The sequence below is a fragment of the Pristiophorus japonicus genome, chromosome 15, assembly GCF_044704955.1.
Source record: "Pristiophorus japonicus isolate sPriJap1 chromosome 15, sPriJap1.hap1, whole genome shotgun sequence".
Classification (NCBI taxonomy): Eukaryota; Metazoa; Chordata; class Chondrichthyes; family Pristiophoridae; genus Pristiophorus; species Pristiophorus japonicus.
Window position 1 is genome coordinate 178,026,496 of NC_091991.1, and position 20,125 is coordinate 178,046,620.

Sequence of the window (20,125 nt, forward strand, 5' to 3'; positions counted from 1 at the left end):
GGTGACAAAGCGAGGTGGGCTGACGGTGCGGGGTGAGGCGCTCACCTATACATTGTCCGACGGGAGTACTGTACGGATTCCCGATGAAGAACTCCATCTTGACGCTTCCCCCCCGCGAGCATCCAATGGACGCCGGTGACATCCCCTCCACCCTCAACCCAGCTTGATGGCGCGGACACGCCCCCGGCCCTGCCCGGCCCGCCCTCTATCTCCACTCCGATTGGCTGGCGGCCCGCACGCCGCAGCTTCTTCGTTACTTCTATTGGCCAACATTCACATCAATCAAACCTTTCATCAAGTTAGTTCGCCTTCACCTTTAACGAAAAAGGGGATAATTATTTTGCCCACCCTCCTCTCCGTTAAAATTATGTTTTAAGTCGCTTGTTTTTTTTAATTTAAAATATTATTTTTTGTACAATTAAAAAAATTACTCATTCAACCTCACTGCGAAATCCAGATGATGCTGCTTCAGTCACGTGATGTTTATCCTAGCAACCGAGAGAAGCCTGGGCCCAGGCAGGAGAAATACACGAGATGGTTAATTCCAGTCAAATTAATAAAATAAAACAACGGGGAAGGCAAGTATTGATTCTAACCCCACAGATTTTAAATATCAAGTGATTATGTCTTCATTAATTTTTCAATTTACAGGTAGGTGTCAGTGACAGGAGAGTTCACCTGTTATTTGCAACAAGAACTTGCATTTATATAGTGCCTTTAATGTAGTAAAGCATCCCAAAGCGTTTCTCAGGTATGCCATCAAACAAAATTTGACACCAAGCCACATAAGGAGATGTTAACACAGATGAGCAAAAGCTTGGTCAAAGAGGTATGATTTAAGGAGCGTCTTGAAGGAGGAAAGAGAGGCGGAGATGTTTAGGCAGGGAGTTCCAGAGCTCCCTAAGGTAAGTTTTAAGGAGCATCTTAAATGAGGAGAGAGAAATGGACAGGTTTAGGGAGGGAATTTCAAAGTTTAGGGCCTAGGCAGCTGAAGGCACAGCCGGCAAGGGTGAAGCGATAAAAATCGGGGATGCACAGGAGGCATTGGAGGAGTGCAGAGCTCTCGGACTGTTGTTGGGCTGGAGGATGTTACAGAGATATGGAGGGATTTGAAAACAAGGTTGAGAATTTTAAAATTGAGGTGTTGCTGGACCAGGAGCCAATGTAGGTGAACAAGCACAGGGATGATGGGTGAAAGGAACTTGGTACGACTTAAGGTATGGGTAGCAGAGTATTGAATGAGCTCAAGTTTATGGATGGTGGAAGATGGCCGGCCGGCCGGCCAGCCAGGAGAACGTTGGAATAGTCAAGTTTAGAACTAAAAAATGCATCGATGAGGGTTTCAGCAGCAGATGAGTTGAGGCAGGGTAGGAGTCTGGCGATGTAACAGAAGTAGAAGTAGGCAGCCTTGGTGATGGAGTGGATATGTGGTGGGAACTTCATCTCATTCAACTATGACAGCAAGTTTGCGAACAGTCCGGTTCAGCATCAGACAGTTTCCAGGGAGAGGGATGAAGTTGGTAGCTAGGGAACGGAGCTTGTGGCGGGAACCAAAGGCAATGGCTTCGGTCTTCCCAATATTTAGTTGGAAAAAATTTCTGCTCATCCAATAAATAAGCCATGTGACAAATTAGGGACAGTGGAAGGGTCATAGAATCATAGAATGGTTGTAGCACAGAAGGAGGCCATTCGGCCCATCAAGCTTGTGCTGGCTCTCTGCAAGAGCACATTAGCTGGTCCCAATCCCTCATCCTTTCCCTGTAGCCCTGCAAATTGTTTTCCTTCAGGTACTTATCCAATTCCCTTTTGAAAGCCACAATTCAATCTGCCTTCACCACCCTTTCAGGCAGTGAATTCCAGATTCTAACCACTCGCTGCATAAGAAAGTTTTTTCTCATGTCGCCTTTGGTTCTTCCTATTGTGTTCCTAACACAGATGAGGCTGCACACAGGGAGGTTAAAGTAACAGTGACCTCAGTCTTTAATCAGACACTCCAGAGTGAGGAACAGGCCTTAGGGGCCGGCTTATATACAGTGCTCCCAAGGGATGCTGGGATCCCTTGGGACTTCAGGGGATGAGCTCCCTGGTGGCGGAACATGGGAGTACATGCTTTACAGATACACAACACTCCCCTCCACCCCACCGCCCCAAAGTCAAAGTGAAAACTATTTACAAGGTGAGGCACTCGGGAGCCTTTCTTTCCCTGATGGACCGCCTCGGTACAAATGTCTGTTCTGGTGTGTTGGCTGTGCCCTCGCTGGGCTGGCGTGTGGTTGGCCCTGCAGGACTGCTAGTTGAGCCTAGCCTTGCTGGGCTGTTGGGCGTGATGGGTTCGATTTCCTGGTCCGGCGTGGTGTCGTTGATCCTTTGGGTGTGTGTTGTGGGCTCGAAAAAGGTGGTGTCTGCTGTGGGTTGTTCAGGGCAGTCTGTGAACCGCAGCCTCGTTTGATGCTTTCTGCAAATTTGTCCATTGTCTAGTTTGACTACAAACACCCTATTCACTTCTTTAGCTATCACTGTGCCCATGATCCACTTGGAACCATGTCCATAGTTTAGCACATACACAGGGTCATTCAGATCAATTTCCTGTGACACAGTGGCACGACCAGCGTTTACATTTTGTTGCTGCCGCCTGCTCTCTACCTGATCATGCAGGTTGGGGTGAACCAGCGAGAGTCTGGTTTTAAGTGTCCTTTTCATGAGTCACTTAGCCGGGGTCACCCATGTGAGCGAGTGGGGTCTCGTGCGGTAGCTGAGCAGTACTTGGGACAGGCGGCTTTGGAGTGAGCCTTCTGTGACTCGTTTAAGGCTCTGTTTGATGGTTTGTACTGCCCGCTCTGCCTGCCCATTGGAGGCTGGTTTAAACGGGGCTGAGGTGACATGTTTGATCCCATTGTGGGTCATGAATTCTTTAAATTCGGCACTGGTGAAACATGGCCCGTTGTCACTGACCAGTATGTCAGGCAGGCCGTGGGTGGCAAACATGGCCCTCAGGCTTTCAATGGTGGCGGTGGCGGTGCTTCCCGACATTATTTCACATTCAATCCATTTTGAAAAAGCATCCACCACCACCAGGAACATTTTACCGAGAAACGGGCCTGCATAGTCAACATGGATCCTCGACCATGGTCTGGAGGGCCAGGACCACAAACTTAGTGGTGCCTCTCTGGGTGCGTTGCTCAACTGAGCACACACGCTGCATTGCCGTACACAGGACTCTAAGTCGATACCGGGCCACCACATGTGGGATCTGGCTATCGCTGTCATCATTACTATACCCGGGTGCGTGCTGTGGAGATCCGAGATGAACGTCTCCCTGCCCTTTCTGGGTAGCACTACGCGGTTACCCCACAACAGGCAATCTGCCTGAATGGACAGCTCGTCCTTTTGCCGCTGGAACGGCTTGATTAGCTCTTGCATTTCAATGGGGATGCTGGCCCAGCTCCTACGCAGTACACAGTTTTTTACTAGGGACAGCAGAGGATCTTGGCTGGTCCAAGTCCTAATCTGGCGGGCCATGACAGGTGATTTATCATTTTCAACACTTCCATGACAATCAACAAGTCTGCGGGCTGCGTCACCATCAACAAGTTTGCAGGCTGCGCCATTTCCACCCCGGTGGTGGGCAATGGTAGCCGACTGAGAGCATCCGCACAGTTCTCGGTGCCTGGCCTGTGGCGGATGGTATAGTTATACGCTGATAGCGCGAGTGCCCATCTTTGTATGCAGGCTGAGGCATTAGTATTTATCCCCTTGTTTTCAGCGAACAAGGATGTGAGGGGCTTGTGATCGGTTTCCAGCTCAAATTTGAGGCCAAACAGGTACTGATGCATTTTCTTTACCCCGAACACACACGCTAATGCCTCTTTCTCAATCATGCTGTAGGCCCTCTCGGCCTTAGACAAGCTCCTGGAAGCATAGGCGACAGGTTGCAACTTCCCCGCAACGTTAGCTTGTTGTAATACATACCTGACTCCGTACGACGCACGTCATGTTCTAGCACAAGTCTTTTACTTGGGTTATACAATAGAAACAGCTTGTTGGAACATAAAATGTTTCTGGCTTTCTCAAAAGCAATTACTTGTTTTTTTTCCCCATACCCAGTTCTCACCTTTGCGCAATAACACATGTAGGGGCTCTAAAAGGGTGCTTAACCCCGGTAGGAAGTTACCAAAATAGTTGAGTCGTCCCAGGAACGACTGCAGCTCTGTGACGTTCTGTTGCCTGGGCGCGTTCCTGATAGCCTCTGTCTTGGCGTCTGTGGGCCGAATGCCGTCCGCAGCGATCTTTCTCCCCAAAAACTCCACTTCTGTTGCCATGAAGACGTATTTCTACCTCTTCAGCCGGAGCCCTACGCGATCCAGTCGCTGGAAGACCTCCTCCAGGTTTTGTAGGTGCTCGGGGGTGTCCCGACCCGTGACCAATATGTCATCCTGAAAGACCACCGTGTGTGGTATCGACTTGAGTAGGCTCTCCACGTTTCTCTGGAAGATCGCTGCAGCTGACCGAATTCCAAACGGGCATCTGTTGTTGATGAACAGTCCCTTGTGCGTGTTGATGCAGGTGAGGCCCTTCGAAGACTCCTCCAGCTCCTGCCTCATGTGGGCCGATGTCACGTCGAGCTTGGTGAACATCTTGCCTTCTGCCAGCGTCGCAAATCGGTCGTCTGCCTTAGGTAGCGGGTATTAGTCCTGTAGCGAGAAACAATTAATAGTTACTTTATTATTGCCGCAAATCTTGACCGTGCCATCACTTTTGAGTACTGGAACAATTGGGCTGGCCCACTCGCTGAATTCCACTGGGGAGATGATGCCCTCGCATTGCAGCCTGTCCAGCTCAATTTCCACTCTCTCCCTCATCATGTGAGGTACCGCTTGCGCCTTGTGGTGAATAGGTTGTGCCTCTGGAACCAACTCGATCCGCACCTTCGCGCCGGAAAAGTTTCCAATGCCTGGCTCAAAAAGGGAAGGAAATTTGTTAAGAACCTGGGTACATAAGGCCTCATCGACATGTGATAGCGCTGGGATGTCATCCCAGTTCCAGCGGATTTTGCCCAGCCAGCTCCTTCCAAGCAATGTGGGGCCATCGCCCGGTACAATCCAAAGTGACAGTTCATGCACCATGCCCTCGTAGGTGACCTTGACCATGGTGCTGCCCAGGACAGCGATAAGCTCTTTTGGTGTACCTTTTCCGTTTTGTGTGGATGGGGCTCAGGGCTGGTCTGAGTGCCTTGTTGCACCACAGTCCCTCAAACATCTTTTTACTCATGCTGGATTGGCTAGCGCCAGTGTCCAATTCCATGGCTACGGGTAAGCCATTCAAGTTTACGTTTAGCATTGTAGGTGGACATTTTGTCGAAAATGTGTGCACCCCGTGTACTTCAGCATCTGCCTTCTCTCTCTGAGGCTCGAAATTGCTTTGCTCCACCATGGACCGATCTTCCTCTGCCACGTGGTGGTTAGCAGGTTTTGCAGAGCTTGCAGCTCGTTTGCAAGCTCGTTGGAGGTGCCCCATTGTTCCACAGCTCTTGCAAACATACCCTTTGAAGCGGCATGAATAGGCTGAATGGAAGCCTCCACAACACCAACAAGGTGTGAATTGCCTTGCATTCATCCTTTGTTGGGGACTCTCAGTCATTTGGGTCACCTGAGGCCTGCTGGCAGTTGTAGACTCGTGGGTTCTGCCCTGTACATTTCTGCTCGCAAACACAGTTCCAGTTAATTTATGAACATTGCTAGCACTTGTGTGCTGAGAGATTTGTTTGGTGTTATCACTGGTGGACATAAACGCCTGTGCTATCGCAATGGCCTTACTGAGGGTCGGTGTCTCTACAGTCAAAAGTTTTCGTAGGATGGTCTCGTGGCCAATGCACAGTACAAATAAGTCTCTGAGCATTTGCTCCAGGTAGCCATTAAACTCACATTGTCCTGCAAGTCGCCTTAGCTCAGCGACGTAGCTCGCCACTTCCTGACCTTCAGATCGCTGGCACGTGTAGAACCCATACCTTGCCATCAGCACGCTCTCCCTCGGGTTAAGATACTCCTGAACCAGTGTACACAGCTCCTTATACGACTCATCTGTGGGTTTCACCGGAGCCAGAAGATTCTTCATGAGGCTGTAGTTCGGTGTCCCGCAGACTGTGAGGAGGACCGCTCTCCTTTTTGCAGCGCTTCCTTCTCCATCTAGCTCGTTGGCTACAAAGTACTGGTCTAGCCGTTTGACGTAGGCTTCCCAGTTCTCACCCTCCGAGAACTTCTCCAGGATGCCCACAGTTTGCTGTATCTTTGCGTTGGATTCGTATACTCGTCGCCAGTTATTGTGTTCCTAACACAGATGAGGCTGCACACAGGGAGGTTAAAGTAACAGTGACCTCAGTCTTTAATAAGACACTCCAGAGTGAGGAACAGGCCTTAGGGGCCGGCTTATATACAGTGCTCTCAAGGGATGCTGGGATCCCTTGGGACTTCAGGGGATGAACTCCCTGGTGGCGGAACATGGGAGTGCATGCTTTACAGATTCACAACACTTCCGACAATCACCTTAAATCTGTGTCCTCTGGTTCTTGGGGTCGAGCGAGGTGGTGGTGAGGTAGAGCTGGGTGTCGGCGGCATACATATGGAACCTGACATTGTGTTTTCGGATGATGTCGCCAAGCGGCAGAGTGTAGATGAGAAATAGGAGTGGGCTATGGATATTTCCTTGGGGGAGTCCAAAGGTAACAGCGAGGGAGCATTGCAGGTGATTCTCTGCCTACGACTGGATAGATAAGAATGGAACCAGGTGAGTGCTGTCCCACCCAGCTGGATGACAGAGGAGAGACGTTGAATGGAGGATGGTGAGGTCAACTGTGTTAAAGGACTCAGACAGGTCGAGAAGGACAAGGAGAGGTAGTTTACAACGGTCACAAGGGATGCCATTTGTGACTTTGATAAGGGCCGTTTCAATCATCATCATAGGCGGTCCCTCGAACGAGGATGACTTGCTTCCATATAAGTTCACAGATGTTTCAATGAAGGACCCGATATTCCAGTCCTGAATTCCAATTGAAGGGGTGGAAGATGCCTGTGTGTGGATTTTTTTAATGTGTGATGACTGTTGCACATCAGCCACCACACGGGCTTGTTTCAGTACTGTGGCAGGAGCAGCAACCTGATTGGAGGGATTCAAACATGGAGTTGAGGAAAAGATGAGCACGGATTTAGGAGGTGACATTATGATCAAGGAGTTTGGAGAGGAAATGGAGATTAGAAAGGGGCGGTAGTTTGCAACGCCAGAAGGCTCAGGTGGGTTTTTTGAGGAAAGGGGTGATGACGGGAGATTTGAAGGGGAGGGGTACAGTACCTGAGAAGAGAGAACCATTAACATTATCAGCTAACATGGGGGCCAGGATGGAAAGTTGGGTGGTCAGCAGTTTAGTGGGAATAGGGTCAAGAGAGCAGGGGGTTGGTCTCAAGATAAGCTCGAAGAGGGAGATAGGAGAGAAAGATGCAAGTTCAGGGCTAGGGAAAGGGGAACCCTTTGGGGAAGTTTGGCCCAGTGGATAAGGGGAAGGCAGAGGCAGCTGAACGGATGGTCTCAATGTTAGCGACAAAGAAAACCCTGAGCTCGCATTTGTTTTTGGAGGTAAGGATGAAGGAGGCAGGGGAGAGGGGTTCAAGAAGATGGTTTGTAGTGAAGAAGAGAAGGTTATCTTTGCAACCCACAATTATCCTGGAATAGCGAGCAGTTTGGCCAGACGAGAGGAGGACTTGAAAGTGCTTTATGTGGTCCAGCCAGATCTGGCGATGAATGGCTAAACTAGTTGTCCGCCTGAAACTTTCAAATCTGCGTCCATTGGACTTAAGGGAGCGGAGATGAGATCCGTACCGGGGGAGCAATCATGGTGAAAGAGAGTAATGATTTTTTGGGAGAAAAGGGCTTCAAAAGTGGAGGTGAAGGTGAGATTGAGCAGATTGGTAGCTGAAGAAATGTCATGATGAAATGTCATTGTTTCAGTACTACATTACATGGTGCAGTCATCAATCGAGCTAGTGAATACTTGTAAGAGTTCAACAGCAAGGCTGCAACAAAAATGTAATTGTCTATTCCTTAACAAAGGTAACGCAGGAAACTGAAGGCAGACAAATCTGATGGATGCGATAGTAACACGTAAACATTTCAAGCATCATTTGGACCCCTTGTAATTTGCTTCTGCCCGTTTACTGCCTCATTTGAAAAAACAGAATACACTATATATTTTCACTGGACCCTATCCACAAGCAGGTGGAGAGCGGAGCCTCTGTAAACAGAGTTGTGCAATCACCCACTGTGAGGTGTGTGAGAGTAGCTGAGGGTGACCCGCCCTTCAGCTTTGCCCCTCAATACAGAAGGGCTGAGCTTGAGCCTAATCCTAGACCGGGGAATTAGTAATGGGGAACATGGAGATGGCAGAAACTCTGAACAAATATTTTGTATCAGTCTTTACGGTAGAGGACACTAACAATATTCCAACAGTGGATAGCCAAGGGCTATGTGGGGGGGGAGGAACTTAACACAATCACAATCACTAAGGAGGTGGTACTCAGTAAGATAATGGGACTAAAGGCAGATAAATCCCCTGGACCTGATGGCTTGCATCCTGGGGTCTTAAGAGAAGTAGCGGCAGGGATTGTGGATGCATTGTTTGTAATTTACCAAAATTGCCTGGATTCTGGGGAGGTCCCAGCAGATAGGAAAACTGCAAATGTAACGCCCTTATTTAAAAAAGGAGGCAGACAAAAAGGAGGAAACTATAGACCAGTTAGCCTAACATCTGTGGTTGGGAAAATGTTGGAGTCCATTATTAAAGAAGCAGTAGCAGGACATTTGGAAAAACATAATTCAGTCAGGCAGAGTCAGCATTGATTTATGAAGGGGAAGCCATGTTTGACAAATTTGCTGGAGTTCTTTGAGGATGTAACAAACATAAGAACATGAGGAATAGGAGCAGGAGAAGGCCATACGATCCCTCGAGTCTGCTCCGCCATTTAATATGATCATGGCTGATCCGATCATGGACCCAGACCCACTTTCCTGCCCTCTCTCCATAACCCCTTATTCCCTTATCGTTTAAGAAACTGTCTATTTCTGTCTTAAATGTATTCAGTGTCCCAGCTTCCACAGCTCTCTGAGGCAGCGAATTCCACAGATCCACAACACTCTGAGAGGTGGATAAAGGGGAACCAATGGATGTAGTGTATTTGGACTTCCAGAAGGCATTTGACAAGGTGCCACATAAAAGGTTACTGCACAAGATAAAAGTTCACGGGATTGGGGGTAATATGTTAGCATGGATAGAAGATTGGCTAACTAACAGAAAACAGAGAGTCGGGATAAATGGTACATTCATTGGTTGGCAACCAGTAACTAGTGGGGTGCCGCAGGGATCAGTGCTGGGACTCCAACTATTTACAATCTATATTAACGACTTGGAAGAAGGGACTGAGTGTAACGTAGCTAAGTTTGCTGACGATACAAAGGTGGGAGGAAAAGCAATGTATGAGGAGGACACAAAAAATCTGCAAAAGGACATAGACAGGCTCAGTGAGTGGGCAAAAATTTGGCAGATGGAGTATAATGTTGGAAAGTGTGAGGACATGCACTTTGGCAGAAAAAAATCAAAGAGCAAGTTATTATTTAAATGGAGAAAGATTGCAAAGTGCCGCAGTACAGCGGGACCTGGGGGTACTTGTGCATGAAACGCAAAAGAATAGTATGCAGGTACATCAAATGATCAGGAAGGCCAATGGTATCTTGGTCTTTATTGCAAAGTGGATGGAATATAAAAGTAGGCAGTTCAGAGAAGGTTCACTCGGTTGATTCCGGGGATGAGCGGGTTGACTTATGAGGAAAAGTTGAGTAGGTTGGGCCTCTACTCTTTGGAATTCAGAAGAATGAGAGGTGATCTTATCGAAACATATAAAATTATGAGGGGGCTTGACAATGTGGATGCAGAAAGGAAGGGGGAGACTAGAACTAGAGGGCAAGATCTTAGAATAAGAGGCCACCCATTTAAAACAGAGATGAGGAGAAATTTCTTCTCAGAGGGTTGTAAATCTGTGGAATTCGCTGCCTCATGAGAGCTGTGGAAGCTGGGACATTGAAATGGAGCTGAGTCCATGATCATATTGAATGGCGGAGCAGGCTCGAGGGGCCGTATGGCCTACTCCTGTTCTGACTTCATATGTTCTTGTGTGACAACCTCCGACAGTCGCGGCAGCATCAGACACCTGTAGTTTATTCATTATACTGTTAGAACAATATTCAATTTTTGTATGACATGTACGTTTTAAAAAAAAATTTTTTTTCCATCTTTTTAAGTGAACACAACCATTCAGAATGAGCCGGCTATATAAAACAATTGAGCCCAGCATCATCGATGATAAAATGCTTGAAGAGGCAGTGAAGAAACAGGGACCACCAGGAAAAGCAGGACAGATAGCCCATGCGGAAGGCATTGACTTCAAAGATGTACTTCGCCTTCAACTTGATTTCCAAAGTATGTTTTAGATCTGCACCAGTGACTGTCCTTCATGACCTTGATGAACAAGATGTTGATAGTTTGTGGTATAATTACTGCAGGTATACTGATAAACAATCTTCAGTTGATTGCCAGAGAATGCGCCATTGCATATATGTATATGTGGACAAAAATGTATTCCTCTGCTTTTTCAATCTGCACTGAAAATGTGTTTCACATGAAGCAGCGTGGTGGCCCCGACCTGCGTGAGAACACCAGCGGCAGGTCGCGGCCATAAAAGGAGCGGAGGCGCGGCGGCCCGGGAGCCGCACCTCCATGGTGTTGTACCATTTCAGGGAGCAGCGCGAGCTGGTGCAGGGGGGCGTCGGCAGTGAAGGGTGACGTCATCAAGGTCCAGATCGGTGATTGGAGCGTGGGCAGATACAGCAGGAGTGGTGAGGTCGGGGCGAAGGAGCAGCGAGAGACTGTAGAGGGATGTGATCGGGGCCCAGGAGAGGCGTGAGTTCAGGGCCAGGGGTCCAAGGGCAGCACAGGCCAGCCCACACTGCAATATGTGTGTGTACTAGGTCCATGCAGCAGCGCAGGTCTCCAATCGTCTTGGATAACCCTTGCCACAGGACCAAGACCTAGCTCTGTCAAGCCCGTGTGGTGGCTGGTGTGCAACGGCCACCACACGTTTAAAAAAAATCCACGCACAGGCATCTTCCACCCTTCAGGATGTAGTTCAGAACCTGGAATATTAGGTCCTTCATTGAAACACCTGTGAACTCATCTTTTTTTGGAGTGAATGCAAGTCATCCTCATTTCAAGGGACTGCCTATGATGATTCCTCTGCTGAAGCCCCACTTGGATCTGAATGCCCTGTGATTATCGTGTGATTGCTAATAGCAAGTAGTATATATAAAGTAGGCTTAGCATAGAAAATGTCCCAAGGTGTTGTACAGAGGGGGAAACATGAGGGAGAAGGAACAGAGTCCGAACCATATTCGGAGAGTAAGAAGTGGTGACCGAATGTTTGATTTTAGAAATGAGTTTTTAAGAACGCCTTAAAAGACAGCAAAGTGGAGGGGTTCAGGGAGGGGCGTCTATGATAGTAGGGCCAAAGTGGCTGAAGGCTGGAGGAGGTTGCAGAACTATGCTGCCTTGTGAACAACTGGAAATAAGTTTAGAACAACTGGAAATCTGAAATAGAAACATAGAAAATAGGTGCAGGAGTAGGCCATTCGGCCCTTCGAGCCTGCACCGCCATTCAATAAGATTATGGTTGATCATTCCCTCAGTACCCCTTTCCTGCTTTCTCTCCATACCCCTTGATCCCTTTAGCCGTAAGGGCCATATCTAACTCCCTCTTGAATATATCCAATGAATTGGCATCAACAACTCTCTGCGGCAGGGAATTCCACAGGTTAACAACTCTCTGAGTGAAGAAGTTTCTCCTCATCTCAGTCCTAAATGGCCTACCCCTTATCCTAAGACTATGTCCCCTGGTTCTGGACTTCCCCAACATCGGGAACATTCTTCCCGCATCTAACCTGTCCCGTTCCGTCAGAATCTTATACGTTTCTATGAGATCCCCTCTCATCCTTCTAAACTCCAGTGAATAAAGGCCCAGTTGATCCAGTCTCTCCTCATATGACAGCCCAGCCATCCCTGGAATCAGTCTGGTGAACCTTTGCTGCACTCCCTCAATAGCAAGAACGTCCTTCCTCAGATTAGGAGACCAAAACTGAACACAATATTCCAAGTGAGGCCTCACCAAGGCCCTGTACAATTGCAGTAAGACCTCCCTGCTCCTATACTCAAATCCCCCAGCTATGAAGGCGAACATGCCATTTGCCGCCTTCACCGCCTGCTGTACCTGCATGCCCATTTTCAGTGACTGATGAACCATGACACCCAGGTCACGTTGCATCTCCCCTTTTCCTAATCTGCCACCATCCAGATAATATTCTGCCTTTGTGTTTTTGCCTCCAAAATGAATAACTTCACATTTATCCACATTATACTGCATCTGCCATGTATTTGCCCACTCACCTAACCTGTCCAAGTCACCCTGCAGCCTCTTAGCGTCCTCCTCACAGCTCACACCACCACCTAGTTTAATGTCATCTGCAAACTTGGAGATATTACACTCAATTCCTTCATCTAAATCGTTAATGTATATTGTAAAGAGCTGAGGTCCCAGCACTGAGCCCTGCGGCACTCCACTAGTCACTGCCTGCCATTCTGAAAAGGACCCGTTTATCCCGACTCTCTGCTTCCTATCTGCCAACCAGTTCTCTATCCATGTCAGTACATTACCCCCAATTTCATGCGCTTTGATTTTGCACACCAATCTCTTATGTGGGACCTTGTCAAAAGCATTTTGAACGTCCAAATACACCACATCCACTGGTTCTCCCTTGTCCACTCTGCTAGTTATATCCTCAAAAAATTTCAAACGATTCGTCAAGCATAATTTCCCTTTCATAAATCCATGCTGACTTGGTCCAATCCAGTCACTGGTTTCCAAATGCGCTGCTATTACATCCTTAATGATTGATTCCAACATTTTTCCCACTACTGATGTCAGGCTAACCGGTCTATAATTACCAGTTTTCTCTCTCCTTCCTTTTTTAAAAAGTGGTGTTACATTAGCTACCCTCCAGTCCATAGGAACTAATCCAGAGTCGATAGACTGTTGGAAAATGATCACCAATGCATCCACTATTTCTATGCCCACTTCCTTAAGTACTCTAGGATGCAGACTATCAGGCCCCGGGGATTTATCAGCCTTCAATCCCATCATTTTCCCTCACACACTTTCCTGCCTGATAAGGATATCCTTCAGTTCCTCCTTCTCACTCGACCTACTGTCCCCTAGTACATTCGGAAGGTTATTTGTGTCTTCCTTCGTGAAGACAGAACTGAAGTACTTGTTCAGTTGGTCTGCCATTTCTTTGTTCCCATTATAAATTCACCTGAATCTGACTGCAAGGGACCCACGTTTGTCTTCACTAATCTTTTTCTCTTCATGTATTTATAGAAGCTTTTGCAGTCAGTTTTTATGTTCCCTGCAAGCTTCCTTTCGTACTCTATTTTCCCCCTCTTAATTAAATCCTTGGCCTTCCTCTGTTGAATTCTAAATTTCTCCCAGTCCTCAGGTTTGTTGCTTTTTCGAGCCAAATTATATGCCTCTTCCTTGGCTTTAACACTATCCTTAATTTCCCTTGTTAGCCATGGTTGAGCCACCTTCCCCGTTTTATTTTTACTCCAGACAGGGATGTACAATTGCTGAAGTTCATCCATGTGATCTTTAAATGTTTGCCATTCCCTATCCACCATCCACCTTTTAAGTATCCTTTGCCAGTCTATTCTAGCCAATTCACGTCTCATACTGTCGAAGTTACCTTTCCTTAAGTTCAGGGCCCTAGTTTCCGAATTAACTGTGTCACTCTCCATCTTAATAAAGAATTCTACCATATTATGGTCACTCTTCCCCAAGGGGTCTCGCACAACAAAATTGCTAATTCGTCCCTTCTCATTACACATCACCCAGTCTAGGATGGCCAGCTCTCTAGTTGGTTCCTTGACATATTGGTCTAGAAAACCATCCCTAGTACACTCCAGGAAATCCTCCTCCACCACATTGCTACCAGTTTGGTTAGCCCAATCAATATGTAGATTAAAGTCGCCCATGATAACTGCTGTACCTTTATTGCACATATCCCTTATTTCTTGTTTGATGCTGTCCCCAACCTCACTACTACTGTTTGGTGGTCTGTACACAACTCCCACTAGTGTTTTCTGCCCTTTGGAATTCCGCAGCTCCGCCCATACCGATTCTACATCATCCAGGCTAATGTCCCTCCTTACTATTGCATTCATTTCCTCTTTAACCAGCAACGCCACCCCGCCTCCTTTTCTTTTCTGTCTATCCTTCCTGAATGTTGAATACCCTTGGATGTTGAGTTCCCAGCCTTGGTCACCCTGGAGCCATGTCTCCGTGATGCCAATTACATCATACCCGTTAATTCGCAGTTAATTCGTCCACCTTATTCCGAATACTCCTCGCATTGAGGCACAGAGCCTTCAGGCTTGTCTTTTTAACACACTTTGCCCCTTTAGAATTTTGCTGTAATGTGGCCCTTTCTGTTTTTTGCCTTAGGTTTCTCTGCCCTCCACTTTTACTATTCTCCTTTCTATCTTTTGCTTCTGACTCCATTTTATTTCCCTCTGTCTCCCTGCATAGGTTCCCATCCCCCTGCCACATTAGTTTAACTCCTCCCCAACAGCACTAGCAAACACTCCCCCTAGGACATTGGTTCCAGTCCTGCCCAGGTGCAGACCGTCCGGTTTGTACTGGTCCCACCTCCCCCAGAACCGGTTCCAATGTCCCAGGAATTTGAATCCCTCCCTTCTGAACCACTGCTCAAGCCACGTATTCATCTGAGCTATCCTGCGATTCCTTCTCTGACTAGCACATGGCACTAATAGCAATCCTGAGATTACTACTTTTGAGGTCCTACTTTTTAATTTAACTCCTAGCTTCCTAAGTTCATCTCGTAGGACCTCAGCCCGTTTTTTACCTATATCGTTGGTACCTATATGCACCACGTCAACTGGCTGTTCATCCTCCCTTTTCAGAATGTCCTGCACCCCTCCGAGACATCCTTGACCCTTGCACCAGGGAGGCAACATACCATCCTGGAGTCTCGGTTACGGCTGCAGAAACGCCTATCTATTCCCCTATAAATTGAATCCCCTATCACTATAGCTCTCCCATTCTTTTTCCTGCCCTCCTGTGCAGCAAAGTCAGCCACGGTGCCATGAACTTGGCTGCTGCTGCTCCCCCCTGATGAGTCATCCCCATCAACAGTAAACAGTACCCAAAGCGGTGTATCTGTTTTGCAGGGGGATGACCGCAGGGGATTCCTGCACTACCTTCCTTGCACTACTCTTCCTGTTGGTCTTCCATTCCCTATCTGGCTGTGTACCCTTTACCTGTGGTAAGACCAACTCGCTAAACGTGCTATTCACGTCATTCTCAGCATCGTGCATGTGAGGTCATCCACCTTGGGAAAAAAAACAGTAAAAGGGAATATTATTTGAATGGGAAGAAATTACAACATGCTGCGGTGCAGAGGGACCTGGGGGTCCTTGTGCATGAAACTCTTTTTGGAGTTTATCTGCAAAACAAAAACATTAATCGGTGCCACCCGACCTGGATGACACACCAGACATTTACAAGGCCCTCTTTTTTTGGTTTTTTTGGGGGTTATTTTGTTTTTCTTTTTTTTTGTTTTTTTTTTAGGCACTAAAATCACCTTTTTTCCCCAGTGCCCCCTATAAAAGGGAAGGGGATACTAAAAGCACCGGCAATTAAAACAAATTAAACTTTAAATCGTAAAATCAAATTAAAATTTGGTTGCCGGGCGTGATGATGCACTCCAGTCCCTCCGGTGCCCACCTCTCGCGGAAGGCCGCGAGCGTACCGGTGGACACCGCGTGCTCCATCTCCAAGGACACCCTGGACCGGATGTAAGAGCGGAAGAGAGGCAGGCAGTCAGGTTGAACGACCCCCTCGACCGCCCGCTGCCTGGATCGGCTGATGGCACCCTTGGCCGTGCCCAGGAGCAGTCCTACGAGGAGGCCCTCGGACCTACCCGCTCCCCTCCGCACAGGGTGCCCAAAGATCAGGAGAGTGGGACTGAAGTGCAGCCAGAATTTCAGGAGCAGCCCCTTCAAATAGTGGAACAGGGGCTGCAACCTCGTGCACTCAATAAAAACATGGAACACGGACTCCTCCAGACCGCAGAAATTGCAGGCGGCCTGGGAGTCCGTGAACCGGCTTAAAAATTTATTGCACGGCACTGCTCCGTGCACCACCCTCCAGGCCAAGTCCCCGATGAATAGTGGGAGGACCCCTGCGTAGAGTGCCCTCCATCGGGGACCCCCGCCTCCTCCGGACGGCAAGATGGTACGCCATGGCGTGTCCGGACGGCAGGCGAGGATGGCAAAGTTGAGAGTGTGCAGGAGCAGCCCGTACAGGAAACCCCTCCGCGCGGAACTGAAAGGCACGGAGGGGATTTCCCCGAGGCGGCTCAAGTTGTGAGGCGCCGGCCCCCGAGGGAGGTTCCGGGGTTTGGCGCCGATGAGGAATGCCGTCCGGACGGGGTTCAGTTCGGACGGGCCATTGGTGTATGAAACTCTTTTAGAGTCTACCTACAAAACATAAAACATTAAACCGTGCCACCCAACCTGGGTGACACACCAGACATTTACAAGGCCCTTTTTTTCCTTTTTTTTTTGTGTTTTTCTTTTCTTTTTTTGTTTTTTTTTGGGCACTAAAATCACAATTTTCCAGTGCCCCCTATAAAAGGGAAGGGGACACTAAAAGCACCGGCATTTAAAACAAATTAAACTTTAAAACGTAAAATCAAATTAAAATTTGGTTGCAGGGCGTGATGATGCACTCCAGTCCCTCCGGTGCCCACCTCTCGCGGAAGGCCGCGAGCGTACCGGTGGACACCGCGTGCTCCATCTCCAAGGACACCCTGGACCGGATGTAAGAGCGGAAGAGAGGCAGGCAGTCAGGTTGAACGACCCCCTCGACCGCCCGCTGCCTGGACCGGCTGATGGCACCCTTGGCCGTGCCCAGGAGCAGTCCTACGAGGAGGCCTTCGGACCTACCCGTTCCCCTCCGCACAGGGTGCCCAAAGATCAGGAGAGTGCAGCCAGAATTTCAGGAGCAGCCCTTCAAATAATGGAACAGGGGCTGCAACCTCGTGCACTCAATAAAAACATGGAACACGGACTCCTCCAGACCGCAGAAATTGCAGGCGGCCTGGGAGTCCGTGAACCGGCTTAAAAAATTGTTGCACGGCACTGCTCCGTGCACCACCCTCCAGGCCAAGTCCCCGACGAATAGTGCGAGGACCCCTGCGTAGAGTGCCCTCCATCGGGGACCCCCGCCCCCTCCGGACGGCAAGATGGTACGCCATGGCGTGTCCGGACGGCAGGCGAGGATGGCAAAGTTGAGAGTGTGCAGGAGCAGCCCGTACAAGAAACCCCTCCGCGCGGAACTGAAAGGCACGGAGGGGATTTCCCCGAGGCGGCTCAAGTTGTGAGGCGCCGGCCCCCGAGGGAGGTTCCGGGGTTTGGCGCCGATGAGGAATTCCGTCCGGACGGGGGTCAGTGCTGTCCTACAGGGGTCGAGCGCTTGAGCCTCCTCGATGCACCTAACGGAGTCAGGGATCAGAGCTGTTTTTAGCGACTCGATGGCATCGGCCGCGTGGCGGACGTTGGCAGAATTTAGGCGCCGCGCCAGCGTGTCTGGCGCCATCCAGCCCGCTCCTCCGCCATCGAGCAGGTCCCTGACCCTGGTCACCTCACCAGCCACAGCCCTCTCTTCCGACCGCCACATAAAACCTCGGTCGTGGAGGTACGGATTCCCGAGCAGCGGCTCCTGCAGGACGGCCGCCAATCCAGCCGCCGGAGAGCTGCGCTTGGTGGAGACTTTGTTCCAGACCCTGATGAGTTCCCTGTAAAAGACAGGCAGCTCCCGGAGGGCGGTCCTGACACCCCCCAAGTTCACAAACAGGAGCTGCGTGTCGTAATTGAGGTCGCGCTGCTGGCGGAAGAAATACGTCGCCAGAGCACACCACCTAGGAGGGGGCTCGACGTAAAGGTATCTCTGCAGGGTCTGAAGACGGAAAGTCGCGAGCTGGGCGCTGACGCACACCAACGACTGACCGCCCTTCTCAAGCGGGAGACTCAAGACCGCAGAAGAGACCCAGTGCTTCCTGTTGTTCCAGAAGAAGTCCACCAGCTTCTTCTGTATCTTGGCGACAAACGCAGGGGGAGGGGTCAAAGTGACCAGCCGGTACCACAACATTGCGGCCACCAGCTGGTTTATGACTAGCGCTCGACCCCTGTAGGACAGCACTCGGAGCAGTCCTGTCCAGTGCCCTAGGCGAGCGGCGACCTTGGCCTCCAGCTCCTGCCAGTTCGCCGGCCAGGCTCCCTCGTCGGGGCTAAGGTAGACTCACAGATAGAGGAGATGGGTCGTGCTCCAGGCAAAAGGCCTGAGCTCCTCCGGCAGGGAGTCCACCCGCCACTGACCCACCAGGAGTCCGGAACATTTTTCCAGTTGATCCTGGCGGAGGACACGGCCGAGTAAATCTCCTGGCACTCACGCATCCTCCGCAGGTCAGCGGGATCCTCTACCGCGAGGAGCACGTCATCGGCGTAAGCCGAGAGGACGACCTCCAGGCCCGGCCCTTGCAGAGCCAGTCCCGTCCCATTGGTGCATGAATCCCAAAAGGTTAGTTTGCAGTTGCAGCAGGTAATCAGGAAGGCAAATGGAATGTTGGCCTTCATTGCGAGAGGGATGGAGTACAAAAGCAGAGAGGTCCTGCTGCAACTGTACAGGGTATTGGTGAGGCCGCACCTGGAGTACTGCGTGCAGTTTTGGTCACCTTACTTAAGGAAGGATATACTAGCTTTGGAGGGGGTACAGAGACGATTCACGAGGCTGATTCCGGAGATGAGGGGGTTACCTTATGATGATAGATTGAGTAGACTGGGTCTTTACTCGTTGGAGTTCAGAAGGATGAGGGGTGATCTTATAGAAACATTAAAATAATGAAAGGGATAGACAAGCTAGAGGCAGAGAGGTTGTTTCGACTGGTCGGGGAGACTAGAACTAGGGGGCACAGCCTCAAAATATGGGGGAGCCAATTTAAAACCGAGTTGAGAGGAATTTCTTCTCCCAGAGGGTTGTGAATCTGTGGAATTCTCTGCCCAAGGAAGCAGTTGAGGCTAGGTCATTGAATGTATTCAAGTCACAGATAGATAGATTTTTAACCAATAAGGGAATTAAGGGTTATGGGGAGCGGGCAGGTAAGTGGAGCTGAGTCCACAGCCAGATCAGCCATGATCTTGTTGAATGGCGAAGCAGGCTCGAGGGGCTAGATGGCCCACTCCTGTTCCTAATTCTTATGTTCTTATGTTCCAGAGTGAATCCACCCGCAGTTCCAGTTCCGCAATGTGGTCCGTCAGGAGTTGGAGGCGGATACACTTCCCGCACACGTAGTTGCCAGGGACACCGGAGGTGTCCCTGACTTCCCACATAGTACAGAAGGAGCATAACACGTGTCTGAGCTCTCCTGCCATGACTTAACCCTTAGCTACACTTAAATTGGCAACACAACGCTAAAGGTTACTTACCAATCACTTACCCCTTTGGCTGTGACGTCACCTTTTGATTTCTTTCTACTTTTTTGCCTTCTACCCCTGCTGCAGCTGCACAAACACACCTCAGCAACGAACTCCCGACTCTGCCGCTCCGCCCCCGACGACGCTGCTCCCCGGACTCCCTGCTGTGCCTTTTGTAGGCCTCAGCAACGAACTCCCAACTCTGCCGCTCCGCCTCTGACGACAACTTGGCGTCTTTAACATAGTAAAACATCCCAAGGCACTTCACAGGAGTGATATAAGATGAAAAATATTTGACAAATAAAAAGAGAAATGTTGAAATGCACATCCAGTTGATCAAATGGAAGAAATTGTAAATGGAAATTACCTTGAAAAGGAGTCTTGCCCTCAAAGAAAATATTTGTGTAGGTATTCATTTTTACATTGTCA

At 49.3% G+C, this 20,125-nt stretch overlaps 2 protein-coding genes across 10 annotated transcripts in view; one reads left to right on the forward strand and one right to left on the reverse strand.

The window, feature by feature from the left end:
• Positions 1-143, reverse strand: part of tom1l2 (target of myb1 like 2 membrane trafficking protein) — a 59,365-nt gene extending 59,222 nt beyond the window's left edge. For all 7 annotated transcript variants that reach the window (XM_070901355.1, XM_070901353.1, XM_070901352.1 and 4 more), the window contains exon 1: positions 46-143. In XM_070901355.1, coding sequence (XP_070757456.1) covers positions 46-142 — 97 coding nt within the window. In that variant the 5' untranslated portion in view covers position 143. The remainder of the gene's footprint in view (positions 1-45) is intronic.
• A 292-nt stretch (positions 144-435) lies between these two features.
• The window catches only part of drc3 (dynein regulatory complex subunit 3), a 69,514-nt gene continuing 49,824 nt past the window's right edge, over positions 436-20,125 (forward strand). For 2 of the 3 annotated variants that reach the window (XR_011596857.1, XM_070901358.1), the window contains exons 1-2: positions 436-578; positions 10,339-10,516. Coding sequence is in view for 2 of the 3 variants with exons in the window: in XM_070901358.1 (XP_070757459.1) it covers positions 10,357-10,516 (160 nt within the window). In the remaining variant the exon portion in view is untranslated. Of the gene's footprint in view, positions 579-10,338; positions 10,600-20,125 lie in introns of those variants that run through there. The other variant, XM_070901359.1, reaches the window with a different exon arrangement.